General features: G+C 38.0%; 1 protein-coding gene across 1 annotated transcript; it reads right to left on the reverse strand.

The window, feature by feature from the left end:
* Nucleotides 1–1,458: 1,458 nt before the first annotated feature.
* Nucleotides 1,459–21,328, reverse strand: LOC126383581 (cell division control protein 42 homolog). Its single transcript, XM_050034114.1, has 6 exons — nucleotides 21,247–21,328; nucleotides 15,352–15,456; nucleotides 7,886–7,958; nucleotides 7,522–7,631; nucleotides 6,802–6,999; nucleotides 1,459–5,502 (listed from the first exon to the last, which is right to left on the reverse strand). Exons 2-6 carry the CDS (start codon nucleotides 15,454–15,456, stop codon nucleotides 5,413–5,415), a joined length of 576 nt encoding a protein of 191 aa, XP_049890071.1. The 5' UTR covers nucleotides 21,247–21,328; the 3' UTR covers nucleotides 1,459–5,412.
* Between the last annotated feature and the right edge of the window lie 1,510 nt (nucleotides 21,329–22,838).

The following is a 22,838-nucleotide window of genomic DNA, read 5'->3' on the forward strand; positions in this document are numbered from 1 at the left end:
CATGGTGCGTTATCCTGCTGGAAGTAGCCATCAGAAGATGGGTACACTGTGGTCATAAAGGGATGGACACGGTCAGCAACAATACTCAGGTAGGCTGTGGTGTTTAAACCATGCTCAGTTGGTACTAAGGGGCCCAAAGTGTGCCAAGAAAATATCCCCCACACCATTACACCACCACCAGCAGCCTGAACCGTTGATACAAGGCAGGATGGATCCATGCTTTCATGTTGTTTACACCAAATTCTGACCCTACCATCTGAATGTGGCAGCAGAAATCCAGACTCATCAGACCAGGCAACGTTTTTCCAATCTTCTATTGTCCAGTTTTGGTGAGCCTGTGTGAATTGTAGCCTCAGTTTCCTGTTGTTAGCTGACAGGAGTGGCACCTGGTGTGGTCTTCTGCTGCTGTAGCCCATCTGCTTCAAGGTTCGACATGTTGTTGGTTCAGAGATGGTCTTCTGCAGACCTTGGTTATAACGAGTGGTTATTTGAGTTACTGCTGCCTTTCTATCATCTTGAACCAGTCTGGCCATTCTCCTCTGACCTCTGGCATCAACAAGGCATTTTCACCCAGAGAACTGCCGCTCACTGGATATTTTCTCTTTTTCAGACCATCCTCTGTAAACCCAGATGGTTGTGCATGAAAATCCCAGTAGATCAGCAGATTCTGAAATACTCAGACCAGCCTGTCTGGCAGTCTTAAACTAACCAGTATTAAACCAATACTTTTTTCTTGTAATTCCACTTTATTGCACTATAACTTTATTTATGGATTGAAATGTTTTAACATCTTTGTCTGTGTAGTTTTATGGAGTTTGAGAACCAATATCTGGTCTCAATTTTTATGTGAATAGCTGCATTGGAAATATGTTTAATGAAACAAATGTTGACATGTTGAACACTTATTTTTTCCACTGTATAAACAAACAGGGATAAAATAATATGAGACTGGCTGAACAGTCATTTGAAGAAACGTTTTTAAGTTCATGAGTAGGAGTAAAAATTTGATGTTCACTTTCACTTGACATATGCAGTATTTTCTGTGGTCTTGTGTGGGGGTTTTGCAATGTTTTATGTTATATATATTTTATGTTGAATTCCACTTCTTCGTGTTCATAATAACCTCTTTATTTAGAAGCATTGACAAAAGGAGAGTCACTTAGCCCAAAAAGAAAACAAAAGAAAAAATAAACAGTTTAAGAATGTATTTTTAAATCCACAACTAGAGTACTTTGCCATATTTTTACTGTGGAATTGATTTCTTGAAAATTGCTAAAAAATCCACAAATAAAATAAAATGTAGGATTTTTTCATTAATCACAAGACAATATATCTAAATTAAAAGTAATTAAAGATATTGCAGTTTTATTCAAAAGAAAATAAAATAGTTGAGCAGAGGAAGACAAGTGTCTCAAATGGTAATTAATAAAAATAAAATCAAGTCAAGATGAAACAACATTCAAGTACTGTTTTTATTATTTCCAAACACCAGTTCCAACATTCATCTTTCCATACAGAGCAGTTTTCCACATCTGTAATTATTGCTTCAGCTGTTATTATGTCGTTTTTTTTCTGCCATTAGAAGCTTATTATGAGGATTTAGTTGGTGACACTCTCTCAAACCGTTGGCACACAACCATCAAGTAATAGTAAAAATATCTAAAAAGAAAAATAAAAAATCAAGTGTCCAGAAAAACAAAACAAAAAAAACTGCTAAAATTATGTTCCCCAAGGAACAATAAGGAGCAAAGAAAAATATATATAATACTTGTAATCATCCATACATTATCAGAATAATCTGTCATTTTCAAAACAGTGGAAAAAAAGCAAAGTGGAATTTTAGATCATTTTAATGGGGAATATTCTCAGTTTAAGTTATTTCAGTTGTTGTCTGTTTGGCCTCGGACACATCAGCTGCTTAACGACAACTTATGGTGTAACCGATGACATTACAGTTTCAAGTTTCTTATTTCTGGGTTCAAGTGAGATTTATTTAATGCCCTAAAGCAGTGACGAGTCAGCTGCTGGCCAAAGTAACAACACAGATGAACCTTTAAACTGAGCGGTATTCCCCTTTAAGGCCTCCAGGAGGTGCTAACACACCAAACGAGCACTTGAGGTTCAGGCCAGAAGGAGAGCCAAGCAGGAGCAGACAATACGAGGAGGTCATGAGTGAAATGTTTCGTCACATCTACTATGAACAGCACAAGGCATGAAAGCATAGATCCCATTTAATTACCAATATATCAACAGGTTTAGACCAAAAATCAGTCAGGTGATCAAAGTTATTAGGAAGCGAAGCGAAGAAGACGAAAAGCCATTAGAGGATTTCAAAATAGTAGATGTCCTGACATCTCAGTCAGTACAATACACACATAAAAAATGGAATAAAGGAGGTGAAGTCTGGTTCTTATGCTGCAGGAAAATTAAGGCGTTTCAAGGTTTTTTAGTGCATATCTTTTTTTTTCATTTTTTATCGAATGGTTTCTCAATAGGACTGTAGCAATGTTCTATGTCTATGTCCTTTTAACTGTGACTCTTCTTGGATCAGTTGAATTTGTCCACATTTTTCATTAACCTAATTCTGGGAAAACTTGACAGCCATAGATGTTTTTTAAAATGTTTTGTGCCATAAAGAGATTCAAATTTGACTGACCAGCTCATAACACAAAATGCAGCTTTGAGGCCGACACTGTTCACTGCAGCAGACAGTTTGTTACCAGTAAGCATGATATTGTTCCAAAATTAATTTTACGTTGATTTACTTATGTTACAGTCCCATATATAACACGTTTAATACTTTGTATTAGGTGGTATGGAGTTTTCAGTTACGTGTTTGGTTCAGGATGTCCACAGTGAGACGGCAGGAGAGAGAAAAGACAGCGTGACTACAGAGAAAGCACTTTTGGGGTCACAATGACAACAGAACGTATCATTGTGTGAAAATATGTGTATTTCAACATCTTTCTGTTGTCAGGGGTAAATCCCATGACTCCAAATTTGACGATTATTCCATGTTTGTCATATTGCCAGATGGCTCAAGGAAACTTTGACTATTTGTCTTATGAAACTCAACCAATATATGTGCCAAATTAAAGGTTTAATTTCTGAACAAATTACATTTTTTGAAAGCACTGTTTTCACGTGAGAGAAACAATGATGAGTTTGCAATTTTAATCACGTTAGATTCGTTAGATTATTGCAAGCATGCATGTTGCCATCATTGGCTGCTACCTTTACATGCGGGCATATGTTGTCTTTTAGACAGCAAAGCAGAAATCAGTAAAGATGGACTGAAACTCTGATTCTGCACAAAGTGATCTGAATCTCTTTCTACTGATATGGATGAAGTCAGGTTACAGTCAACACCAGGCTTGCTATGTCTCTTGAAATAAAAATCAGCATTATTTTTGCCTCAGGAATGTGTTTTGCTCCACCTGATCCTCTTTTCGTTGTTTTAATCAGACTATTATTAATGCTGCATCTTTCTTTTTCTTTTTTTTTTTTAAACCAGATTTTTTTTTACAATGCAACCTGGACCATTAAAGATCTAAGGTATACTATGCATAACTTTCCTTAAAAACAATGTACAAACTAACAGAAGTAATCTCTCTCAGTCATCACTTATGACCCACTAGAAGCGTGTGGCAGTCTATTTATCTGAAGAGACCCTGCCCTCTCTCTGCCTGTATTAACTTATTTTCTTCTTATTTTGTTGTGTTCAGGACGTTCCTGGGCATAGCGCACAGGTGAGGTGAGGACTTAATAAAAAGGTAGAGACCAGGTGCCAGACCATAAGCAGCACGCATCCAAGAGGGAGCTACATACATTGCGGACACAGTGGCAAAATAAATGCAGATATAGCGAATCTGGGTTTGGCTTTCACTTTCATCTGCGATACTGTTTACAAACAGTAGCTGACAATTCCTGTGTCATATACCTGTAAAATGACACAGATTCTAGACCTGGATTTCTAAAGATTTTCAGCTCAGACACCAGAAGAAAATTTTGGCATTGTACGTTTCTGTAAAACACAGGTAAGTAAAATTTGTATGTTTCATATTAATGCTTCTACAGTAGACATGTTTACATTGGAGAAAATCTATTTATTGTGTTAGTCCGACTAAAACCAGACTTTTAAAATACATGTTAACGTGTTAGTCTGAATTTCTCAAAGTCGGACTAACACACCCAGATAACGTGAATGGGAGTCGAATTACTCCTGCACATATACAGTCAATTGGACCCAAACTGGCCTTGGTGCTCTGCGTATGCTCCACAGTGTCCACCTCGGGCTTTGACATGGAAATTGAAAGCTTTAAATGCATAACAGGAGAAGAAGCCGGTAACAACATGGTGAAATCTACATCCAGAGCTGTGCATTTTTGGATGGACAAAGTGTACAGAGCTGTAAAGTTGTCCACCATTGTACCAGTTTGCCGCAAGCTAACGGCAGCTTACGTGTTTGTCGTTTGTTTGGTCTGTAACATTAAAGGTCAACTGGAAAAAGGTGCGATACTAACAAGCTGAAAGGGGGCATATTAACACCTACTGTAGTGGAGTCAGAAATGCTTAGATCAATAAATCATAAATGTCTCACACACAGAAAATAAAAACAATTTTAAAAAACAGTCTCTGCAGATAAATACACCACACACTGAGAGTGGGTCATAAGTGATGAGTGAGAGGGATTACTTCTGTATGAGTCTATGCATGTTATTTTCAATTAAAATCCTGCATGGTATATCTTTAAAGAATCATTTTTCTAACCTTACTGTGAATTGAGACACTTTTGTTGGTGTAAAAATTTAACTGTCAGCTCAATTTCAAATGTCTGTCAGTGAAAATGTCTTTCTAAACCTCTACAGGAAGCACATCTACAGCAGAGCAACTTCACTACAAATTTCAATAAATGTTAAACAGCAGTGTGATCTACAACTACTGACCAGACAAATCTTCGTCAGACATTTTGTACAGTTCTCAAACTTGAAGACTTGTGACTTGGGTGGAAATCTTTTTTGAGAAGGTGGTTGGCAGTTTGAGCTGTAACCGTGACTCCATCCACTGTTTGTATCTTTAAGGCGTCTGAGGTGTAGCCCTCTCTGTTGCTCAACCCTCCTCCTCCTATAATTAAAAGCCCGATTCCTGGTTAGTGAGAAGTGTTGCTCACATGTGTTAGTCATATTACATTCGACACGTATCTATGATGAGAATAACGCCTATTGAGAGCCCGTCTCTTCCAACACCACACCCACATTAAGTCACTACGGCTGAAGGCACTGTTTAAACATGTGTCTACCTCGTCCACCTTCGCACCCTCCCCCTCCTCTCAGTACTGCCTCCCTCTGTTCCCGTCTGGGTTCATCTTTTCCCTCCATCCACCCCCTCTACCTCCTCCTGCTCTTGGGGCATCTATAGCAGGACGCAGCGCTTCTTGGGTTTGGTGTCTGGAGGCTCCAGAGCTGCCAGGATGGCCTCGTCAAACACGTTCTTCAGTCCCCTCTGAGAAAGAGACAGACAGACAGAAACACTCATGAGCTACAATTCCGTCTAAGTAGGTATGTTTGCTCATTTAAAAAAAGTGTATGTTTCTTCTTCAATTGCTGCTGCAGACAAAGCATTGGTGTCACTCTGCCTTTGCTTCATAAGAAGGACCAAAACAATAAGCATAAAAGGAGTCGAGGTGTCAAGAGTTTATGTAACCGCACTGTCGCTGTTTTATTCCAGACCGGGGCTCCTGCTACATGTGCATTTCCAAATTCAAGTCTATGTGATTATTTGTAAACTTTTTTTTTGACAAATCAGTACATGACAGGTGTAATCTCTTTGTAGTATTAGCTAAAGGTAATTAACTTTAATTAATTAACTTTTTCGCCCACCGTCAAAGGTGGCTGTTAGATGGAAAAAATAACCAGCAAGGCAGATTCTTTAACAAGTCAAACTTCTGTACTATTGCAATTTGCTATTATTAATATTTAGCATGTTATCTTGATCTCATTTGCCATTCTTAATCAATATTATGTAGGAGTGGGGGAAAAAATTGATTCAGCATAGTATCTTGATATTTTGCCTAGCAATATTTTATTGATACACAGATGCCAAGTATTGATTGTTTAATCATAGAAATTATTAATATTGCAAATACAAATTATTGGTTTGGGAAATGGTTTGTGATTAAGAATATTTTATCATGTGTAAGCTTTTTATATTCCATTCAAGATCATTAAAGATATAATTTGTAACTTTTATGCATTTAAATGTCTAAAAACAACCAGACCAATGTTGTACATTTTGTTGAGTTGTGTACTGAGATTATCGCAAATGTTTCCAAAAATGTTCAACAAAGAGAAATCTCTAATTTTAATCGAGAACACGGTTTGTGTCATTTGGTCACTACTGCCTGTCAGTGGCATCATATCTTCTTTGTGCATTTGTCAGGGTTGTGGCTGTCTGCACGAAGCTGTAATTAATTGACTTTTGATCCAGTTTTAAGCCACATTTTTAAAGTACACTTTTTAGACCTTGAATGTTTTAACTATATTTTTTTAACCAGATAGAGGATTTTAGTCATTGGTCGTCTGGATCTGAAGTAATCAGAGAAACAAGCTGAGCAAATGCTAGTGGCAGCTCGACTCCAGCTCCAGCTGTACCAAACAACATCTGAGAAACAGATTTTTAACATAAAGCTGCTTCATTCAGTGTTTATATCAGTTTTTATCACCTATCCTATAAGAGAACAGCAATAGATATGGTGGCCTGTTTCTCACTATAAAACCTCAAACATCCTCCCTCTCTGCGTACCTGTGTAAGTGCTGAACACTCCACATATTTGACGGCTTTCAGCTCTCGAGCCAGCTTCTCTCCGCTCTCACAGGTCAGAGCTCGCTGTTTGTTCTTGGCCAGTTTCTCCAGAGTGTTGCTGTCATCTCTGAGATCCACCTGAGTCCCAACCAGCAGGAAGGGCGTCCGCGGGCAGTGGTGTGAAATCTCTGGCACCCACTGGGAAGAGACACAGTCAGAGGAGGATGAGGCGTTTAATCTGGAAGACCTGTGTCTGGGTTCAACACTTAACAAGATCAAAGTCACAGTTAAATTTGTCTTTGTTGAATAAAAAAGGATTTGTGTATTGGAATTTCTCTGTGATATACAGGTTTGTGTTCTGTGCATGTTTTCACTTATTTTTTGAGGAAGACTTTTCATTTGACCATTGTTTAAATGTCAATAATACTTCTCATCCACAGTCTGGGAAATTGAATAGCTTTATGGGAAAGTTATTACAATTGTTATAGTAATTATAAGTCTCAGGAAAAAAGCATGTATGAGTGAGGAAGTTGTATATTGAATCTAAAGGCTCACAGGGATTACTTTTACATAATTATACCTTGTTATTTGAAACTTTGGCCACATTTAACTTTAGATATATTTAAATATGACAGAAAAAAAGAAATGCATGATAGGGCTACCTTTAACCTCACGCTGGAGATGAAAGACACTGAAACTGACTCAACCACACAAACTCACCTTCTCTCTGACATTCTCAAAAGAGGAAGGTGATACAACAGAGAAACAGACGAGGAAGACGTCGGTCTGAGGGTAGCTGAGGGGTCGCAGCCTGTCGTAGTCCTCCTGACCTGTAGGGGGGAGACAGACACCAACACTCTGATCAACAGAAATTGTGCGAAAGATGTAGGCAGTAAGGGGCATTATGACAGCTGTCAGTGAGGGAGATTAGAAAGTTTCTCTCCTGTTGCAGGAGACACAAGCCCAAAGTACAACAAATACTGCTGCTACTCTATGAATTCTATTGTTACAAATTCTGTCCCTGTAGTTATTGCAGCTCCTCTAAGCATAACATTTAGAAACTACATGCAAACTTTATTTTTACCTGCAGTGTCAAACAGTCCCAGAGTGTACGGCTCCCCGCCGATCATCACTGTCACTGCATAGTTATCAAAAACCTGAGGGAGACAGAGGGTGAGGAGTGAGGGGTGAGGGAGGAATACAGAGACAGAGCACAAGGGAAGGAAGGAAATAAACGTGAAAAAGCCCTATGATCTCAGACATTCTTCGGAACAAAACAGGAAGTATACTCCTCATCTTTAAGAGGCACGTGCATGTCCAACAAAAGACACACACGTTCTGTACATATCATTTTAAGGACCCTTATGGATACAAAACATTCCCTAGCCACTAACCTCTAATCTGCCTAATTCTGAAACTAGAAAGACCTTTGAGGAAGTGATGACCAGACAAAAATTGTCTTCACTTTCCAAAAATGTCCTCCCTGTCAAGGTCTGAAACTCTCACTGGTCCTCACAAAGATACAAGTACAAGAACACACACACATACAGGTTCACATCATTGCAGGCCTTTCAGTGACTTTAAGAAGATGTTTCCTTTCAGTTTGCTCATGTCCAAACCAACAGAGTAAACAGGACAGAACCTTTAGCTGAGAAACCAACAAAGTGGGTGATTTATAGTCCATAACTATGATATTTATATTGTTTTTTTCCAGAGCCTTCTTTGAGGATAGTGTGTTATTGACCTTTCAATATCCCTCTAACCCCCTAACTGGCACAAAAGCTTAGCAATGTATTGCTGAGGATGCCATGTTAGTTTGGGTTTGAAAGTCACACAATAACACAATCAAACTAATCGATCAAGGCAGCACAAGACTATTAACTCCTGTATTCTGTGAGGTAAAATTATTGTTTCATTCAGAGGAAGAGAGTGACATAACGGTTTCAGTTGCCCGTCAGAAAGGGCTGTATGACAGCAAGGTAAAGTGGTGAAAATATTACACCGACTATCAATAAATACCTCATAAAACCCCATGGCAAAAATCAGGGTTTGAAAAAAAGAGAAAAGTTTAAAAACAAAGTTTTACCTTTGAATCTGCTTCTTCGTTAGCCTGATTAATAATTTAATTTTACTGCATTAACTAAGCCAGACATTTTGTCCGAGCTAACCGCTAACTGTCAGTACATTGTGAGTATATTAGAAATATGACGATTTGGTCATTGATCTTGGTTATTTCTGTAAAAACGACAAACTTCTTGACATAGTGCCAGGGGGTGGCAAGCTAATGACTATCAGGACTGTGCCTCGTCTGATCCAAAAGTGCAGCTGCAGGCTACCAGTAAGCTACACTGTGTCATCTTTGAAAAGTTGCTTCATTTTTCTTTGGACTCCCACAAGTAGGTGGAGTGGAGAGATAAAAATGAGAGAATTGTTGTGCCCAAGTCCTAAAATGGTCAGGAAAACCCTGATGTTTATTCTGGAATCATGCTGGCTAAAATTTTGGTGACATTCTTATGTAAACTAACATACATGTAACACAACAGGCAATACAGTGGCCAGGGAAATGATCAAGGTCATGTCCATATATCATACTATAAGTCAATAATACTCTTGTTATATTGCCGCTTCACCGACCACGCAGAGGAACTCGTCCATGGAACAGGCTGGAGTGTTTAGAGTCTATGTTGCAATCAGTGGGATATTTAAAGATAGCTGGTTAGTGTTTCTAAAAGAAAACTGTATTATTTTAAATCATGTGAAACTGACAGAAACAAGCTGAATGCTCTCGGTAAAGGGAGTGCTGCTGTTCAGGTGAACAGACTCAGTGTCAGCCCGTCTCCCTCCTGTTTCATCACTCTCGTACCTTCAGGCTGCTGCTATGCACAATAACAAGCAGCATGGTCCCAACATGCCTGCCAACCTCAGCTCTGTGACTGTGGCAGTGAGCTGAAACAGGGAGTGTTTTATAGCCGCTGTGCCATGCTTCAATACACAGCACGGCTTCAACACGTCTGCAGCCTGCAGACACTGTTCCTTTTTAATGAAGTTCCATATGCACAGACAGGTTCCAGATAAACTGGAGGATGTAGCCTGCAGAACAGGAAGCTACATCAGGTATTACAAACATGGATTCCAGCTAAGTTTACTCCTACATCTGTTTAGTCCTTATTTAAACAGGCAGGCTCACAGCAGGGGACTGGAAATGCTTGTTGCACCATATTGCCTACGTCTAGGGCGGCGTCAGACTATAATATGTTTTCAGTACTGATCAAAATGTGTCCATGGCATTGGGTATCAAACCTACAAGTACGAAGAGCACTGAATCTATGCTTATTTTATTGATATAAACGATGGCAAAAAATAGTGACAACACTGAATAAGAAGTAACAATTAAAAAACAAAAACTATAGCCAAATACAATGCAAATTTTAACAAATTTATTCAGAGACGTAACAAGTTTCAGATAAACTTGCAATAGAACACACACACAGAGTATTAGTACAAGTTCAGACACAAACACTGAATGATACGTTGAGGCACGAGCCATGGAGACACACACACACACACACACACACACACACAATTTCAATAAAATACAAATCACACACACACAAACACACTCACACACTCATTGTTCACACACAGATATACACACAAATACACTCACAGCAAAATACAGAACAGGTTTGTGATGATACTCTGTTTGGACAGAGCTCAGACTGCAGAAGCTGCTAGAAACAGTGTGATCATAACACACTGGTTACAGTGGGACAGAGCTGCAGCTACATAGAGAAGTGGCCAGTTAGAGCCTGTCACTTAGCATTACAATAACATTTCTATATAACTAAGTTTAACTGTGCTCATTCATACAGCAACACATGCTGTGTTCAGACCTTATACAGTACCAAACCTCAGCTTGAACTAAGCTCCCTAACAAAGACGCTTGAAATAAAATGTTACGGATGTGACATTAAAGTCTGATAAGGCGACATATTTTTGAGGGATTATTTCCTGGAGAAGACTTCCTCCCTCACGATTTTTCTTATTGTGTTTGTTGTCAGCTGACTAACAGGAAGCAGCTCAACAAGATGCAGCACTTATGTAAAAATGCTCACCACAGACAGCAAAGTGAAGACAAAACAAAAAGTTTGTGCATGTTCACTGTGATGGATCTCATACTGAGGGCGAAGAGAAGAACGAGCAGCACTTACAGGAGGATGAGGGTGTGCAAAATCATTTGATCAAAATGCTAATATTATAATTCAAATTGTAAGTTCCAAGTAAATTGGTATTCGTTTCAAAGGTTTAAGATAAAACTAGTGTTGGTCATAGTGTTGTTACTAACAACAGGACAATACTTGCATTAACATAATGTCAAATATGTAATAAAAACAATACATTTCACAAAACAGCAGTACGATAAGCAATACAAAATGTTATCATTGTTTCTAACTGACCGAACTGTAAGGCAGCCTGCATAAGTGGGAGATATGTAATCATTACTATTATTATATGGATGAATTTCACAGTTGTTACATGCTATGTAAGAGTTTTAGGACCACTGAAAATAAAACATAAAAAGGTCTTGATATTAGGAGAATTAAACTGCAGTATTATGATTTTTTTTAATGACTTGGGCTGAAAATCACAACAGTAATGTTATATACATACTGTAAGGTTATAGATGAAACTCACAAACTCAACAACTTTATTCTAAAAACACAGACTTTATTCTCAATTTTTGTGGCTTTATTCTCAAAATACTGTAACTTAACTCTAAAAATACTGGGACTTTATTACCTCCGCCAAGGAGGTTATGTTTTCGCCAGTTTGTTTGTTTGTCTGTAAAATAACTCAAAAAGTTCTGAACAGATTTTGATTAAATTTTCAGGAAAGGTTGATAATGGGACAAGGAATAGATGATGTTGAAGCGAAGTGGATAAAATAATAAAATGGCGGGAAATCCGAGCTGCTTGGCAGAGGTCTGCGCTCTCTCACTTAATTCTCAAACCAAAACTTTATCCTCAAAACACTGGGACATTATTCCTAAAGCATTACGTCTTCATTCTCAAAATACCATCATTTTATTTTCGAAATACTGTGACTTCATTCTTAAAATACAGTGACTATATTCTAAAATACTACGGCTTTATTCTTAAAATACTATAACTTTTATTTTAAAAATACTGCGACTTTAATCTCAAAATACTTTGACTTTATTTTAAAAAATACTGTGACTTCATTCTTAAAATACCATAATTCTTCTAAAATTTTACAATTTTATTCTAAAAACACTGGGACTTTAGTCTCAAAATATTACCACTGATTCATAATATATAACGACTTAATTATCGAAACACTGCAAATTTATTCTTAAAATATTACCTCTTTATCGTCAAAATGCTGTGACTTTATTTTTAAAAACACTGACTTCATACTTGTAATACTGCAATTCTATTCTCAAAATATTAGAACTTTATTCTAAAAACATTACGTACAACTTTATTCTCAAAATATCTAGTCAGAATGATGTGTACCAAGATGATGGGAATTTGTTTATCACCAGAGATATTGCCATACTAATTATATGTTGGCTCTCCCTGAAATATCTCTGGTTGTATTGGGATATTTGAGATATTACTTACTATACAGTATTATACTTACTATTTTGATATATATATATATATATATATATATATATGTTATGATAAAAGGACATAAAGCATGACATCATATTTTATCCAGCTGCCCACCCCTAACAGCAGGTGGTCTAATATATACCAAACTATCTATATATAATGGAAAAGAAACATATTGTGGTGTTGGGACAGTACTGACATATTCAAACCGAATGGTTAAAATTGATGACGGGGGAGGGAGGTGTGAGAGACAGATTGTCAGACAGGAAGAGGAAGATAAAGCTGAGTCAGCACTGTTGGTTCTGCAATCCTCTGATCAAAGTGTGCTGACTACTGACAGAGAGAAAGAGAAAGAGAGAGAGTGAGAGAGAGATGGGGTCCCAATAGAAAACCGTAGAGAATTACTCAACAAATTGCAGTCAGCACTCAGTGAAGCTGCCCATCAATTAGGGATGTTTAAGATATTTCCAGCAGGACAGTCCTGCCTGTCAACAGTCAGTCAGCTGTTTTCTGACTGTTACAAACCAAAAAAGTCAGAGTTTGCACGATCAGTCGAGCTGAGGTGACAGTCTGAACCACATCTTATATCTGCAGAGCCTGTAAGGCCGCTTCCTCATCGTGCTGCTTCAGCAGGTCACAGTAAAAAATATGAAATGTAGGGAAACAGACTTCAGAGTATCTCAAATATTTTAACTTGCAGCTACATGAAAATAAGCAACCACACACATATACACACAAACATGCACAAACACACACAGAGGGCTGCAATACTAAGAATCCACCCAAACAGCACACTTGGATACTTTAAGGGTTTGGCCATCACCATCTCATCCAAAAAAAAAAACACGTATTTTGCATGTGTTTCTATAGAGCATGTCGTGACACTGACAGGGTGGGTGTTTGATTCCCACTGATAATGTACCATTAAAGAAATAGTTTGACATTGTAGGTGGTTGTGTTTTCAGTCTGGTTTGTTTGGTCTCTATTAAATAATGAACAAAGCCACAGTGAACCTCCCCAGAAATGTCAGTACACGTAATGGCGACGCAGACCTCCTGTCTATTCGTGGAAGCCGAATTTCCCTCAGTGAAAAAGAAGCTTTTATTTACTTTTGTTTCACAGATAAGAAACAATAAATTGTGAGGACAATAGACCCCCCACAAAAAAGCATTTTAAGTCTTGTGTGTGATTTATCCTGTCAGTATATGAGCAGAGGACATCTCCCCTAGTTTCTAGGCTAATTCATACAATGTGAAATGCCATAGGCTTGTGCTTAAAACGTTAGCATGTTGAATTTGTTTGGAAAACTTGTTCAGTAAAAAACGGTTGTTTTGTCAGTGAACCTTGTGAGTTATAATGGAGCCAAATTTTGCAAAGTAACGTTTCTAATGTTGCTGTTGTCCCTGGCTTCATGAGTAGAGAAAATCTCCGCTAGCTGCTAGGCTAATTTATACAATGTAAAATGCCATAGGCTCATGCTAATAACATTAGCCTGTTATATTTGTGGGGAAAATGTGTCAGCAAAATATAAGTGTTTTGTCTGTGTATCCTGTGAGTTATATTGAAGCCGATTTGAGTACTGTCGCTATTAAGCCATGTTTAATGTGTGTTTTGAATCAACTAAACTTTACAGCACTTCACAGAAATCTCACTGCCGACTAGTGTTTTGAAAATGTAACTGCAGAGCGACACAGGCAGACCACAGCACAAGTATAAATGCTCAAAACGGCGTAAGCCACGTGCTTGGCTACGGTGTAGGCTCTGCATAGAGCTGATGCATATATAAATCTGCTTGAAGACTTATAAATAACTTTCATGAACTGCAAACACACTAAAATTGCGACAGCCACGGCTATGCTGTGAATCTAGGGATACGCCATTGTTACATTAACTCACCAATGTTGTTGCTGTGGTAGCGACTTGTCAACGAACAGCAGCCACTGTTCACTCAAAGCTACCCCGCCCATAATTATGCATAATTATATGACTTACTAACACTGAAACAGCTGAGGTGTATCCCTACAGTTGTCATGAATGCTGAAATTAGCTACAGAGACCAAAACGGTTTTCTGTACAAGACTTTAAACGTGTTTATTTCTGTTGTGAAGTTGGCCATTTTAACATGGTGGTCTAAGGGGATGGACTCGCTCTTGGACCCAGCCTCAAGTGGCCATTTGAGGAACTGTAGTTTTTGGCACATAAAGCTTTGGCTTCATTTGTCATCCCCAGAGGTTTCGGTTTGGTGGACACAGAATTTTTTTTCTCACCCTTGCAAGATAGGGCATCTAGCCTTGGAGGAGGTCTATGCTCTTCGAGTGCTCTTGTAGTCCTTACAGGTTTAATTGGTGAGATTTCGAGGTGTTAGTAGGTGGATTTGGACAGAGCCAGGCTGGCTGTTTTCCCTGTTTCCAATCTTTATGCTAAGCTAAGATAACAATTTCCTGGCTTTAGCTTCAAAGTGAGCATGCGGATTTCGTATTTTTTTGCAATTATTCTAATCAATCATGTCAGGATATTTAACAGGCTGAAGAGTTGTGAATAGTTTAACCAGAATTTCTGAACCACTGTATTTGTAGGTAAAACCACAAGTGAGTGCACCTGAAATGTCAGTGATAATTCCTTATTGAGCAGGAAACAATATGCACACTGTCAATACAAGAGTGTCTATTTTGTAATGTTTTCTTTTTAGTCTTTTTAGTCTGGTAACAGATCACTGCTCATGTAAACAACCATGCTTTTCACGTCAGTTTAGTCCGGACAAACATCAACAAGTGTCACTTCCTGTTTGACAGGAACGAACCACAGAGGCAGTGATTGTTAAGAGCAGAGAGTGGAAAACCTCTCTACTGCATGTTTACAGAGTGTCACTTTCAATGTCAGTTGATGTGTTTGTGTTGTCGCAGTGACTCACCGTGGGGACGTATTCAGAGGGAAACTTGTTGGTGGTGTAGGAGATGAGCAGGCAAGTCTTTCCCACCGCTCCATCACCCACCACCACGCACTTTATAGTCTGCATCTGTGAGGAGGAAATGAAGGAGAGAAGAGCAACAGATGGGAGACAGAGAAAGTCTTGTTTATTGACAAGATCTCTGGAAGGACTTCTAAACTTTGTACCTGAGGAGATTAAATCAGAGATCAATCCCACACTGTGACTAAAATATAAAATTTGGTTATGTATATGTGTGTAATATAACTCACTTACTCAAAAATACACTTAGACATTTAAATTTACCTCTGTAATTAATTTGGATGGTAAAGCTTCATAAATGCAAAGAGATTCAGGATTTTTCAGTTCCACATCTGGACAAAGTGAATACTCTGATTTTTTTTAAAGCGGTAATGTCAACTAGCGTCATTTGAGGTGCAATTTAATTATTATTACCACATAATAGAGTGTGCCAGTAAACCCGGAACTCTGTTAGCGCTTTTAGCACTTCCGGTTCTCTCGTCTAAAAGTCAATACGTTTTTTGAATGGGATTTTGGTAAAATGCCTCACATAAGGTCTGTGGTTAACAAAAGCTTAAGCGAGTTTCAGGTTTTGTTCTACGACATAAAACACGTCAGTAAATACCCTACTTGTGAATTTTGAAGCTTTTACGTGTCGTAAAAAAGGCGGTTGCTAACAAGTTGCTCAATACGACTACAAACCCTGTCGGGGACATTAAACGTCATCACCCCCGAACAGGCGAGAGTGCTGGCAGTCCGCCATTACAGCTTCTTATTTAGCTTAAACAGTCCGATTTCCCCATTATACAATGTTTTTAAAATAAAGCGGCCGAAATCAGTTGAAAGCTTAGTGGCGGTGACGTCAAGAGTCATGCGACCGTGGAGTAGTCATGTAGTCCGTTAAAGCCTAACGTTAGCTTTTTACTTCTGCCGATCGCATTTAAGCTTCAAATGCGGTATGAAAGGTGTTCATATGTGAAGATTATCTCGCTGAACAAAACCTGTAAGTATCATAAACTTGTGTTAGCCACAGAGCTTATTTTCTGACATAATCCAAAACGCAATGCAAAAATCACATTCACTTTTTCTTCCGGGAACCAGCGCTATGCTAAACTTCCGGGTTTTGACGTCAGCCCTGGCACACTCTAAAAAGTTTCCTTTAACACATAACCTGCCTCTGACACATTATCTTTTTGTATCTGAAAAGTATATTCAGTAGTGCATGGTCTTCAAATCTGTGAACATATTCCATACACCTTGAAATCAAAACCCTAAACACCCATCACAGCTAACATTTGCCAGTTTAAAGCCACAGACACACCTCCAACTTCAAGATGCTTCATTACTTTAAGAGTAAAAGTCAGTCTTCCTCCGCAGTATGGAAAAGTATGAAATTTAATTTGAGTAATTTCCAGGATTCGATAAGGAAGAGGAGGGTTAAGAGAGTTCAAACAAATATTTGGGTTTCCAGACTTGCCCCTATTCTGTTTTCTAAAACATAAAACTCAACTAAAACGCTCACTCCTACAGGAAAGCTACTTCTATGTTTGTTTGTCACAACCTGCACAACAGCTCCGCCCCAAATCTAGACATTGGTGAACAAATTAGTTTGAAAAAACCACCAAATATCAAGCTTGTCTGAACATTTATGAGTTATGCAGTGATGTGGTAATCAGAAAGTAAACAGACTTTTTTTTCTGTGTAAGGAAACCTTTAGGGCTGTGTTCATTGTTGTTTCCATTAATAGTTGGGATAAACTCAGTTTTGGTTCTTATTTATAGACTAAAATATATGGTGGGAACAATAACATATTGTTTAGTTAATATGTTACGGGAAAATAATGCAAGTATAAGTAGCTCTTGTTAGTTTATTTCTTCTTAGGGCAGAGATGTTCAACAGTGGAACATCGTCCAACTTTTTGCATAGGAGTTCGGACTGAATGGCCTCGATGGATAAAGTTTTCCGAGGGCTGCCTATTTCTCAAATATGGTCTGAAAAATGTACCAGGAAGATCGGAAATTTGAGTCTGGAAAAGTGTGGAATTTTGAAATGGAAAATGTGAAGGAACCCTGAGGGCACTAAAATGATAAGTTGTTCAAATGACAGGAAATTAATTGGCAACTACTCTGATAATCATTGATGTAATTTTTTAAGCAAACATGCCAAACATTCACTGCTTCAGGCTTCTCATATATGAATATCTGCTGTATTTTCTTTGTTTTCTCTCATACTGAACTGAATCTTTTTGGATTTGGACTCTTGCTCGAGTAAAACATGATCTGAAGGAGGACTGGGCAATATATCGATATTATAGCAATGTTGTAATATAAGATTGGATATCGTCTTAGATTTTGTGTATCGTAAGTCACAAGTGTTTTCTCTTCCTGGTTTTAAAGGCTGCATTACATTAAAGTGATGTAACTTTCTGAACTTCAGCTTGGGCTTTGGGAAATTTTGAAGTATTTTTTTTTTTTTTTTGTCATTTCTGACATCTTATGCACCACTGAACAGATTTAGTATTTAAGGAAATAATTATAAATAGTGGGCAATGATTTCTGCTGGACACTTGGACAATCTGACTACATCCTAAACACAAAGCTGGTCAGTAAAATGGTTTAGGAGCCGGACCAACTTGTGAATAACTGCAGGCAAAAACATAAAATCCAGCTCTTTGTTTCCTGTCTTGTATGTTTCAGCTGCATGTAAACAACCTGCAGCCACCGTCAGCCTGTATGTATCAGATGGCAGGTTGACTGGGATGCCATGAGCTTCCTTAAGCACACCGTGCGGGACGCAGAAACAGTGTTAGCTGTAGAAACGCAGTGTTTACTACATACTGGCTGGAGATCCTGTGACCACCCAGACGCCGAGCAGCTTACATACTCAGGCTGGCGCTTCATTAAGGGGGACAATTGTAAAGGGCTATGGGCTGCCACTTCATCACTGGCTCTTTGTTTGGGCCTTTGGGCAAAGGCAGCACTCAGCTGAACTCTGATGAGTCAGGGACAAGTTTACTGGTCATCTGTTGGAACAATGACACTAGTTATGTCTGCAGAATTCATTCCTCAGAGAGATTTCAGAAACACATGCAGGCAATTCTGGAAAATGCATTTTCGTGGCAAACATATCATTGTTTCTTCTACATGCTGTTATCTGCATTAAGTTGGTCCTGTTTTGGAGATCAGATTATTTTAGTTCAATGAAACAACTACTCTTTAATGTTATGAAGTTTCATCTTTTACAGAAGAAACCATTAACTCACAAGTTACCAGAGGATTACAGCTAATCATTGATGATTATGAGACAAGATGTGTCAACACCTTGGTTACACCACTTTCACAAGGGAAACCCTGCACTTTGTCATCCTTCCAAATCATTAAACAAGGAAAATGTCATGTATTTCACATTTTCAGCTTCTCAAATGTGATTGTGTGTGTGATTTCCTGCTATCCCTGTGTACTTATCATTTGTGTCTTTGAGTTTTGGACTGTTTGTCAGATAACAATTTAAAAATGTCACCATGGGCTCTGGGAACTTGAGAAGGGGATTTTTTTTTTTTTTTTTACTGTTTTGTGACATTTTATACAGTATTTCACATTTAATTTGCTGCCAACGAATTTAATCAATTAATCAGTTTGGGTAATTTTTTTTTAGGAAAAAGAGTCAAAATTCTCTAATTCTAACTCCTAATTGTGAATTTGCTTTGGTTTTTTTCCTCCTCTATGACAACAAACTTAATTTCATCAGGTTGTGAATAAAACAAAGACATTTGAGGACATCCTCTTGGGCTTTAGGAAACACTGCTCGACATTCACCTCATTTTCTGACATTTTACAGACCAAACAACTAATTGATTAATTGAGAAAATGATAGATAATCAACAACGAACATTATCATCAACTGCAGCACTACTGTGAAAATAAATTCTGCGAAGATTTTTTTACAATTATATATAACAAAGAAAAACAGCTAACTGAAATGTTCCAGAAGTTGTAACCAGAGAATGTTAGCAATTAAAGGGAGAGTTCAGATCTTTTGAAGTGGGGTTGCGTGGGGTATTTATCCATAGACAGTGTATCACATATCGTAGATTTCAGTTGGCACACCTCCAGTTTGGAGAAGAAAGCTTGAGTCTGACATGAGCTAAGCAATCTACTGCTGTGGGCGGGTCAGCAACAAAACACAAAATCCCACTTAAATTATTTTTTTTATATCACTTAAAGTGTATGCTATATTTGGAATATTTTCACAGTTTTACCTTAATATCAGACAGTGATTTCAAACAGGAAAATGAAGCAGTTATATCGTTCTACCCAAAGCCAGAATCCATTGAGAAAAACAGTGATTTAATATCGCTGAACACAGGAACTGCTGGTCTACCGCTGCCTTGTTTTTTGTTTGTGTTATAGTGTGACTTTGCCATTTGAAAGGGTTCTTTCATCTTCAAAGTCACACGATAACACAAACAAAATAACGGTTCGAGGCAGCAGTACACCAGCAGTTCCCGTGTTCAGCAACCTTTTTTGTCAATTTTTGTCAATGGAGTCTGGTGGATTTGACAAGAACATAAATGGGGAACTGAAGCCGCTAACAGCTTCCACATGGAAATGGGCATTCTGACGGTGCAGTGAAAATACTCTTAAGTAGCATACACTAAAAGTAATGTTGATTTTTTTAAACTTTGTTTTAGGTGGCTAAAGTATGTGTTGTTGCTGACCCCTGTCCACAGCAGTACATTGCTTAGCCTCCTTGTTGGACAGCAGCCTGTTTCTCCGAACCAGGGGTGTGCCGACTGATATCTATTGCATGTTATACACTAACTATTGATAGGTACACCATACATCCCCACTTAAGAAAATCTGGACTCCCTTTAAGCAACTGTAAAAATGGCTACTGATTAATTTTCTGTTCATCTACTTCAGCTCTAACTCTCAGCTACAGCCAAAAGCATATTTACCAAATGCTGAATGAAAGTAAACGTTGTGTCATTTCAGTAACTATATAATGATGTAGTTAACTTAATGTCAGTTGAGTGTAATTCATCAGTTTTGTGTGCCTGTGGGAAAAAAAACAAACGCTGTCATTCCTATCATTCCTGTTTGGCATTTTTTGCTGCCTGTTGACAACTGAGACATCACACAAGACAGTTAACAGCCCATCAAACCAAACACAGAGAGCTTTAAGTTATGTAAATCAAAGTTTTCGGGCAATATATTATGTAACTTCGCTGTTTTCTGACTGCTTTTCAGTCACTTCCGCATAGAAAGTAGTGGAAAGAACTTACAAAAACCTAATTCTTGTCTCTACCGCAGGCCGGCTCATTAGTTAGTGTATTAGAACAGAGTTAAAGTTATAAAAGGATGATGCTACTACTTGCTGACTCCATTTAGATGCAACTAAAGTTAATTAATTGTTGAAAAGTTTAATCCTGAGAAGCTAGCTTACGTTAGCTATGATAGGTCGGCAGCTAATGTGAAGTTACATCCGCCGGACCCCCACCCATAACAAGAAGGCCTGTTTTAAATGAATTGAAAATGAACCCAACAAACAAAACAACATTCCTGATAGGCTACATGAATACTGACGCATAGAAACTCAGTCCTTTAGCTAGTTGCTCTGGTTTAACAACACCGGTAACTTTTCAGCACAGACTGAACAACACAGGCTAGCAGAGTTAGCTAAAGGAAATCGTTTGTTTTGATAGCTGCCGGTTAGCAGAGTTAGCTGTCAGCAGGCTAACAGTCACAGCTTCCACAATAAAAAGAGTCACTTTAAAGTACCCTGCTGTTCCTCTGCTGATATTTCAGTTTTTATCGTCAGTAAATCACAGTTAAAGACAGTGACAGCTGACGTTGTTACCTTGTCTCTCCTCAGCCGATGGAGTGCTCTTAATGTTGTGCTGCGTTCAGGTGATTCCCGTAAACTGCCCTTTCTCCCAGCCGGAAATATGACTCGTGGTATGTTCAAGTTCCGCTGGATTTTTGTTTTTATTTCTGTGTGTGTGTGTGTGTGTGTGTGTGTGTGTGTGTGTGTGTGTGTGTGTGTGTGTGTGTGTGTGTTTTATTTTAATTTTTACTGAACTTTTAAGTACAAAAAAAAAAAACATTTTCAAGTCCTGTTCATGAAATAACTTCTGCCTCAGATCGTGCTAACAAAATAAAAACCAGACACAAAATGATAGAAATAGAACTTATTTTCTATTTTACATATTTTACTTTGTAAATGTATTAAAGGAATTCAGATTTTATGGTTGAATGCCACTGAATCTTCTGACAAAAAAAAGAAGTCTGTAATACCTCATACGTGTCCCTTTAATATATCTATATTAATAGTCCCCTACTGATTTTTTTAATATATTTTTTTCCTGTAAAATAATTGTCAAAAAGTATTTGCCTGTATTAATTTAGTTTTGTATATCTATGATCCATTTTGTAATAATTTGCCTCATTTTAAAATTTTGTTGAAATAATATTAGAGTGTTGATTCAGCTTATGGCCATTTTGGAGGCTGTGTTTTGTGCTGTTAAATTTGATTTTAAATTCTAATATAGCCTATTCAGGCTTTATCATATCAACAAGAGTATGATATTATTATACTCCTTGTCTGCAGTGACATAATGACACCTGAGCAAGTTCCTTTCACTGAAGAAGGAACTGGGATATTTGGAGGCATATAAAGGCACACTTTTGGTTCAAACCAAAAAGCCAACCCAATATATGGGGATAATTGTATAGTTTAACAATAACTGATACCAAACATGGCCTGTATTTTATTCATACACTGTATTAATCATTAATATGGAGCTTAAAATCCTAATTCAGTGTCTGTTGAGGACAACAGACTGAAAATTTGGCCAATTTCTCAGTGACCACCAGAGGGAGATGAAGCACAGACTGTTGGTGTTTTTAGGGTGCATGCATTGCTTACAGTGAGGAGCAATTTTAGATGCTTTAGCACCACATAAGGACAGTGACATGACATTTATTTGCTGTAAGATCTGTCCCCCAGTGTCTTCTGCCCCTCTTCATTTATTTCAGGCCCCTCCACAGATTTTTGGTCAACTGCAAGTGTGTTCGCACTATGCATTCATTATGATTCTTTGCTTAAAGTTTCCTTTGAGTACATATATATATATATATATATATACATATATATATAAATGTATGCACTGGAAGGGAGGGTATATCACCTGAAAGCTGGAAACCTGAAGATTAATTTGAGATGCAGCTCAGCACTGTGTGTGCTTAGACATAAATCTGTTATAAACACTGCATGCAAAAAAGTGCATATATGGTGCTCAAAACTGTATGGGACTAACATAAAGTAGACATGTCTGTAAGGGGGAGACTTGTGTATTTTGATTCAGATATCTTGAAGTGTGAGGTTGAGGGACTAGTGATGGCCAAATGAAGCCTCATGAAGCATTTTCTTTATTTTATGAGCCCACTAGA

This window comes from Epinephelus moara, chromosome 22, assembly GCF_006386435.1.
Source record: "Epinephelus moara isolate mb chromosome 22, YSFRI_EMoa_1.0, whole genome shotgun sequence".
Taxonomy (NCBI): Eukaryota; Metazoa; Chordata; class Actinopteri; order Perciformes; family Serranidae; genus Epinephelus; species Epinephelus moara.

Bases quoted from the DNA above. Each gene is read 5' to 3' on its own strand.
- LOC126383581 (XM_050034114.1), bottom strand. From the start codon at position 15,456: ATGCAGACTATAAAGTGCGTGGTGGTGGGTGATGGAGCGGTGGGAAAG. The intron at 7,632-7,885 runs GTAAAAATAAAG...TCCCCCCTACAG, and splicing joins GGGACTGTTTGACACTGCAG to GTCAGGAGGACTACGACAGG. The intron at 7,000-7,521 runs GTGAGTTTGTGT...GTCTCTTCCCAG, and splicing joins TTGAGAATGTCAGAGAGAAG to TGGGTGCCAGAGATTTCACA.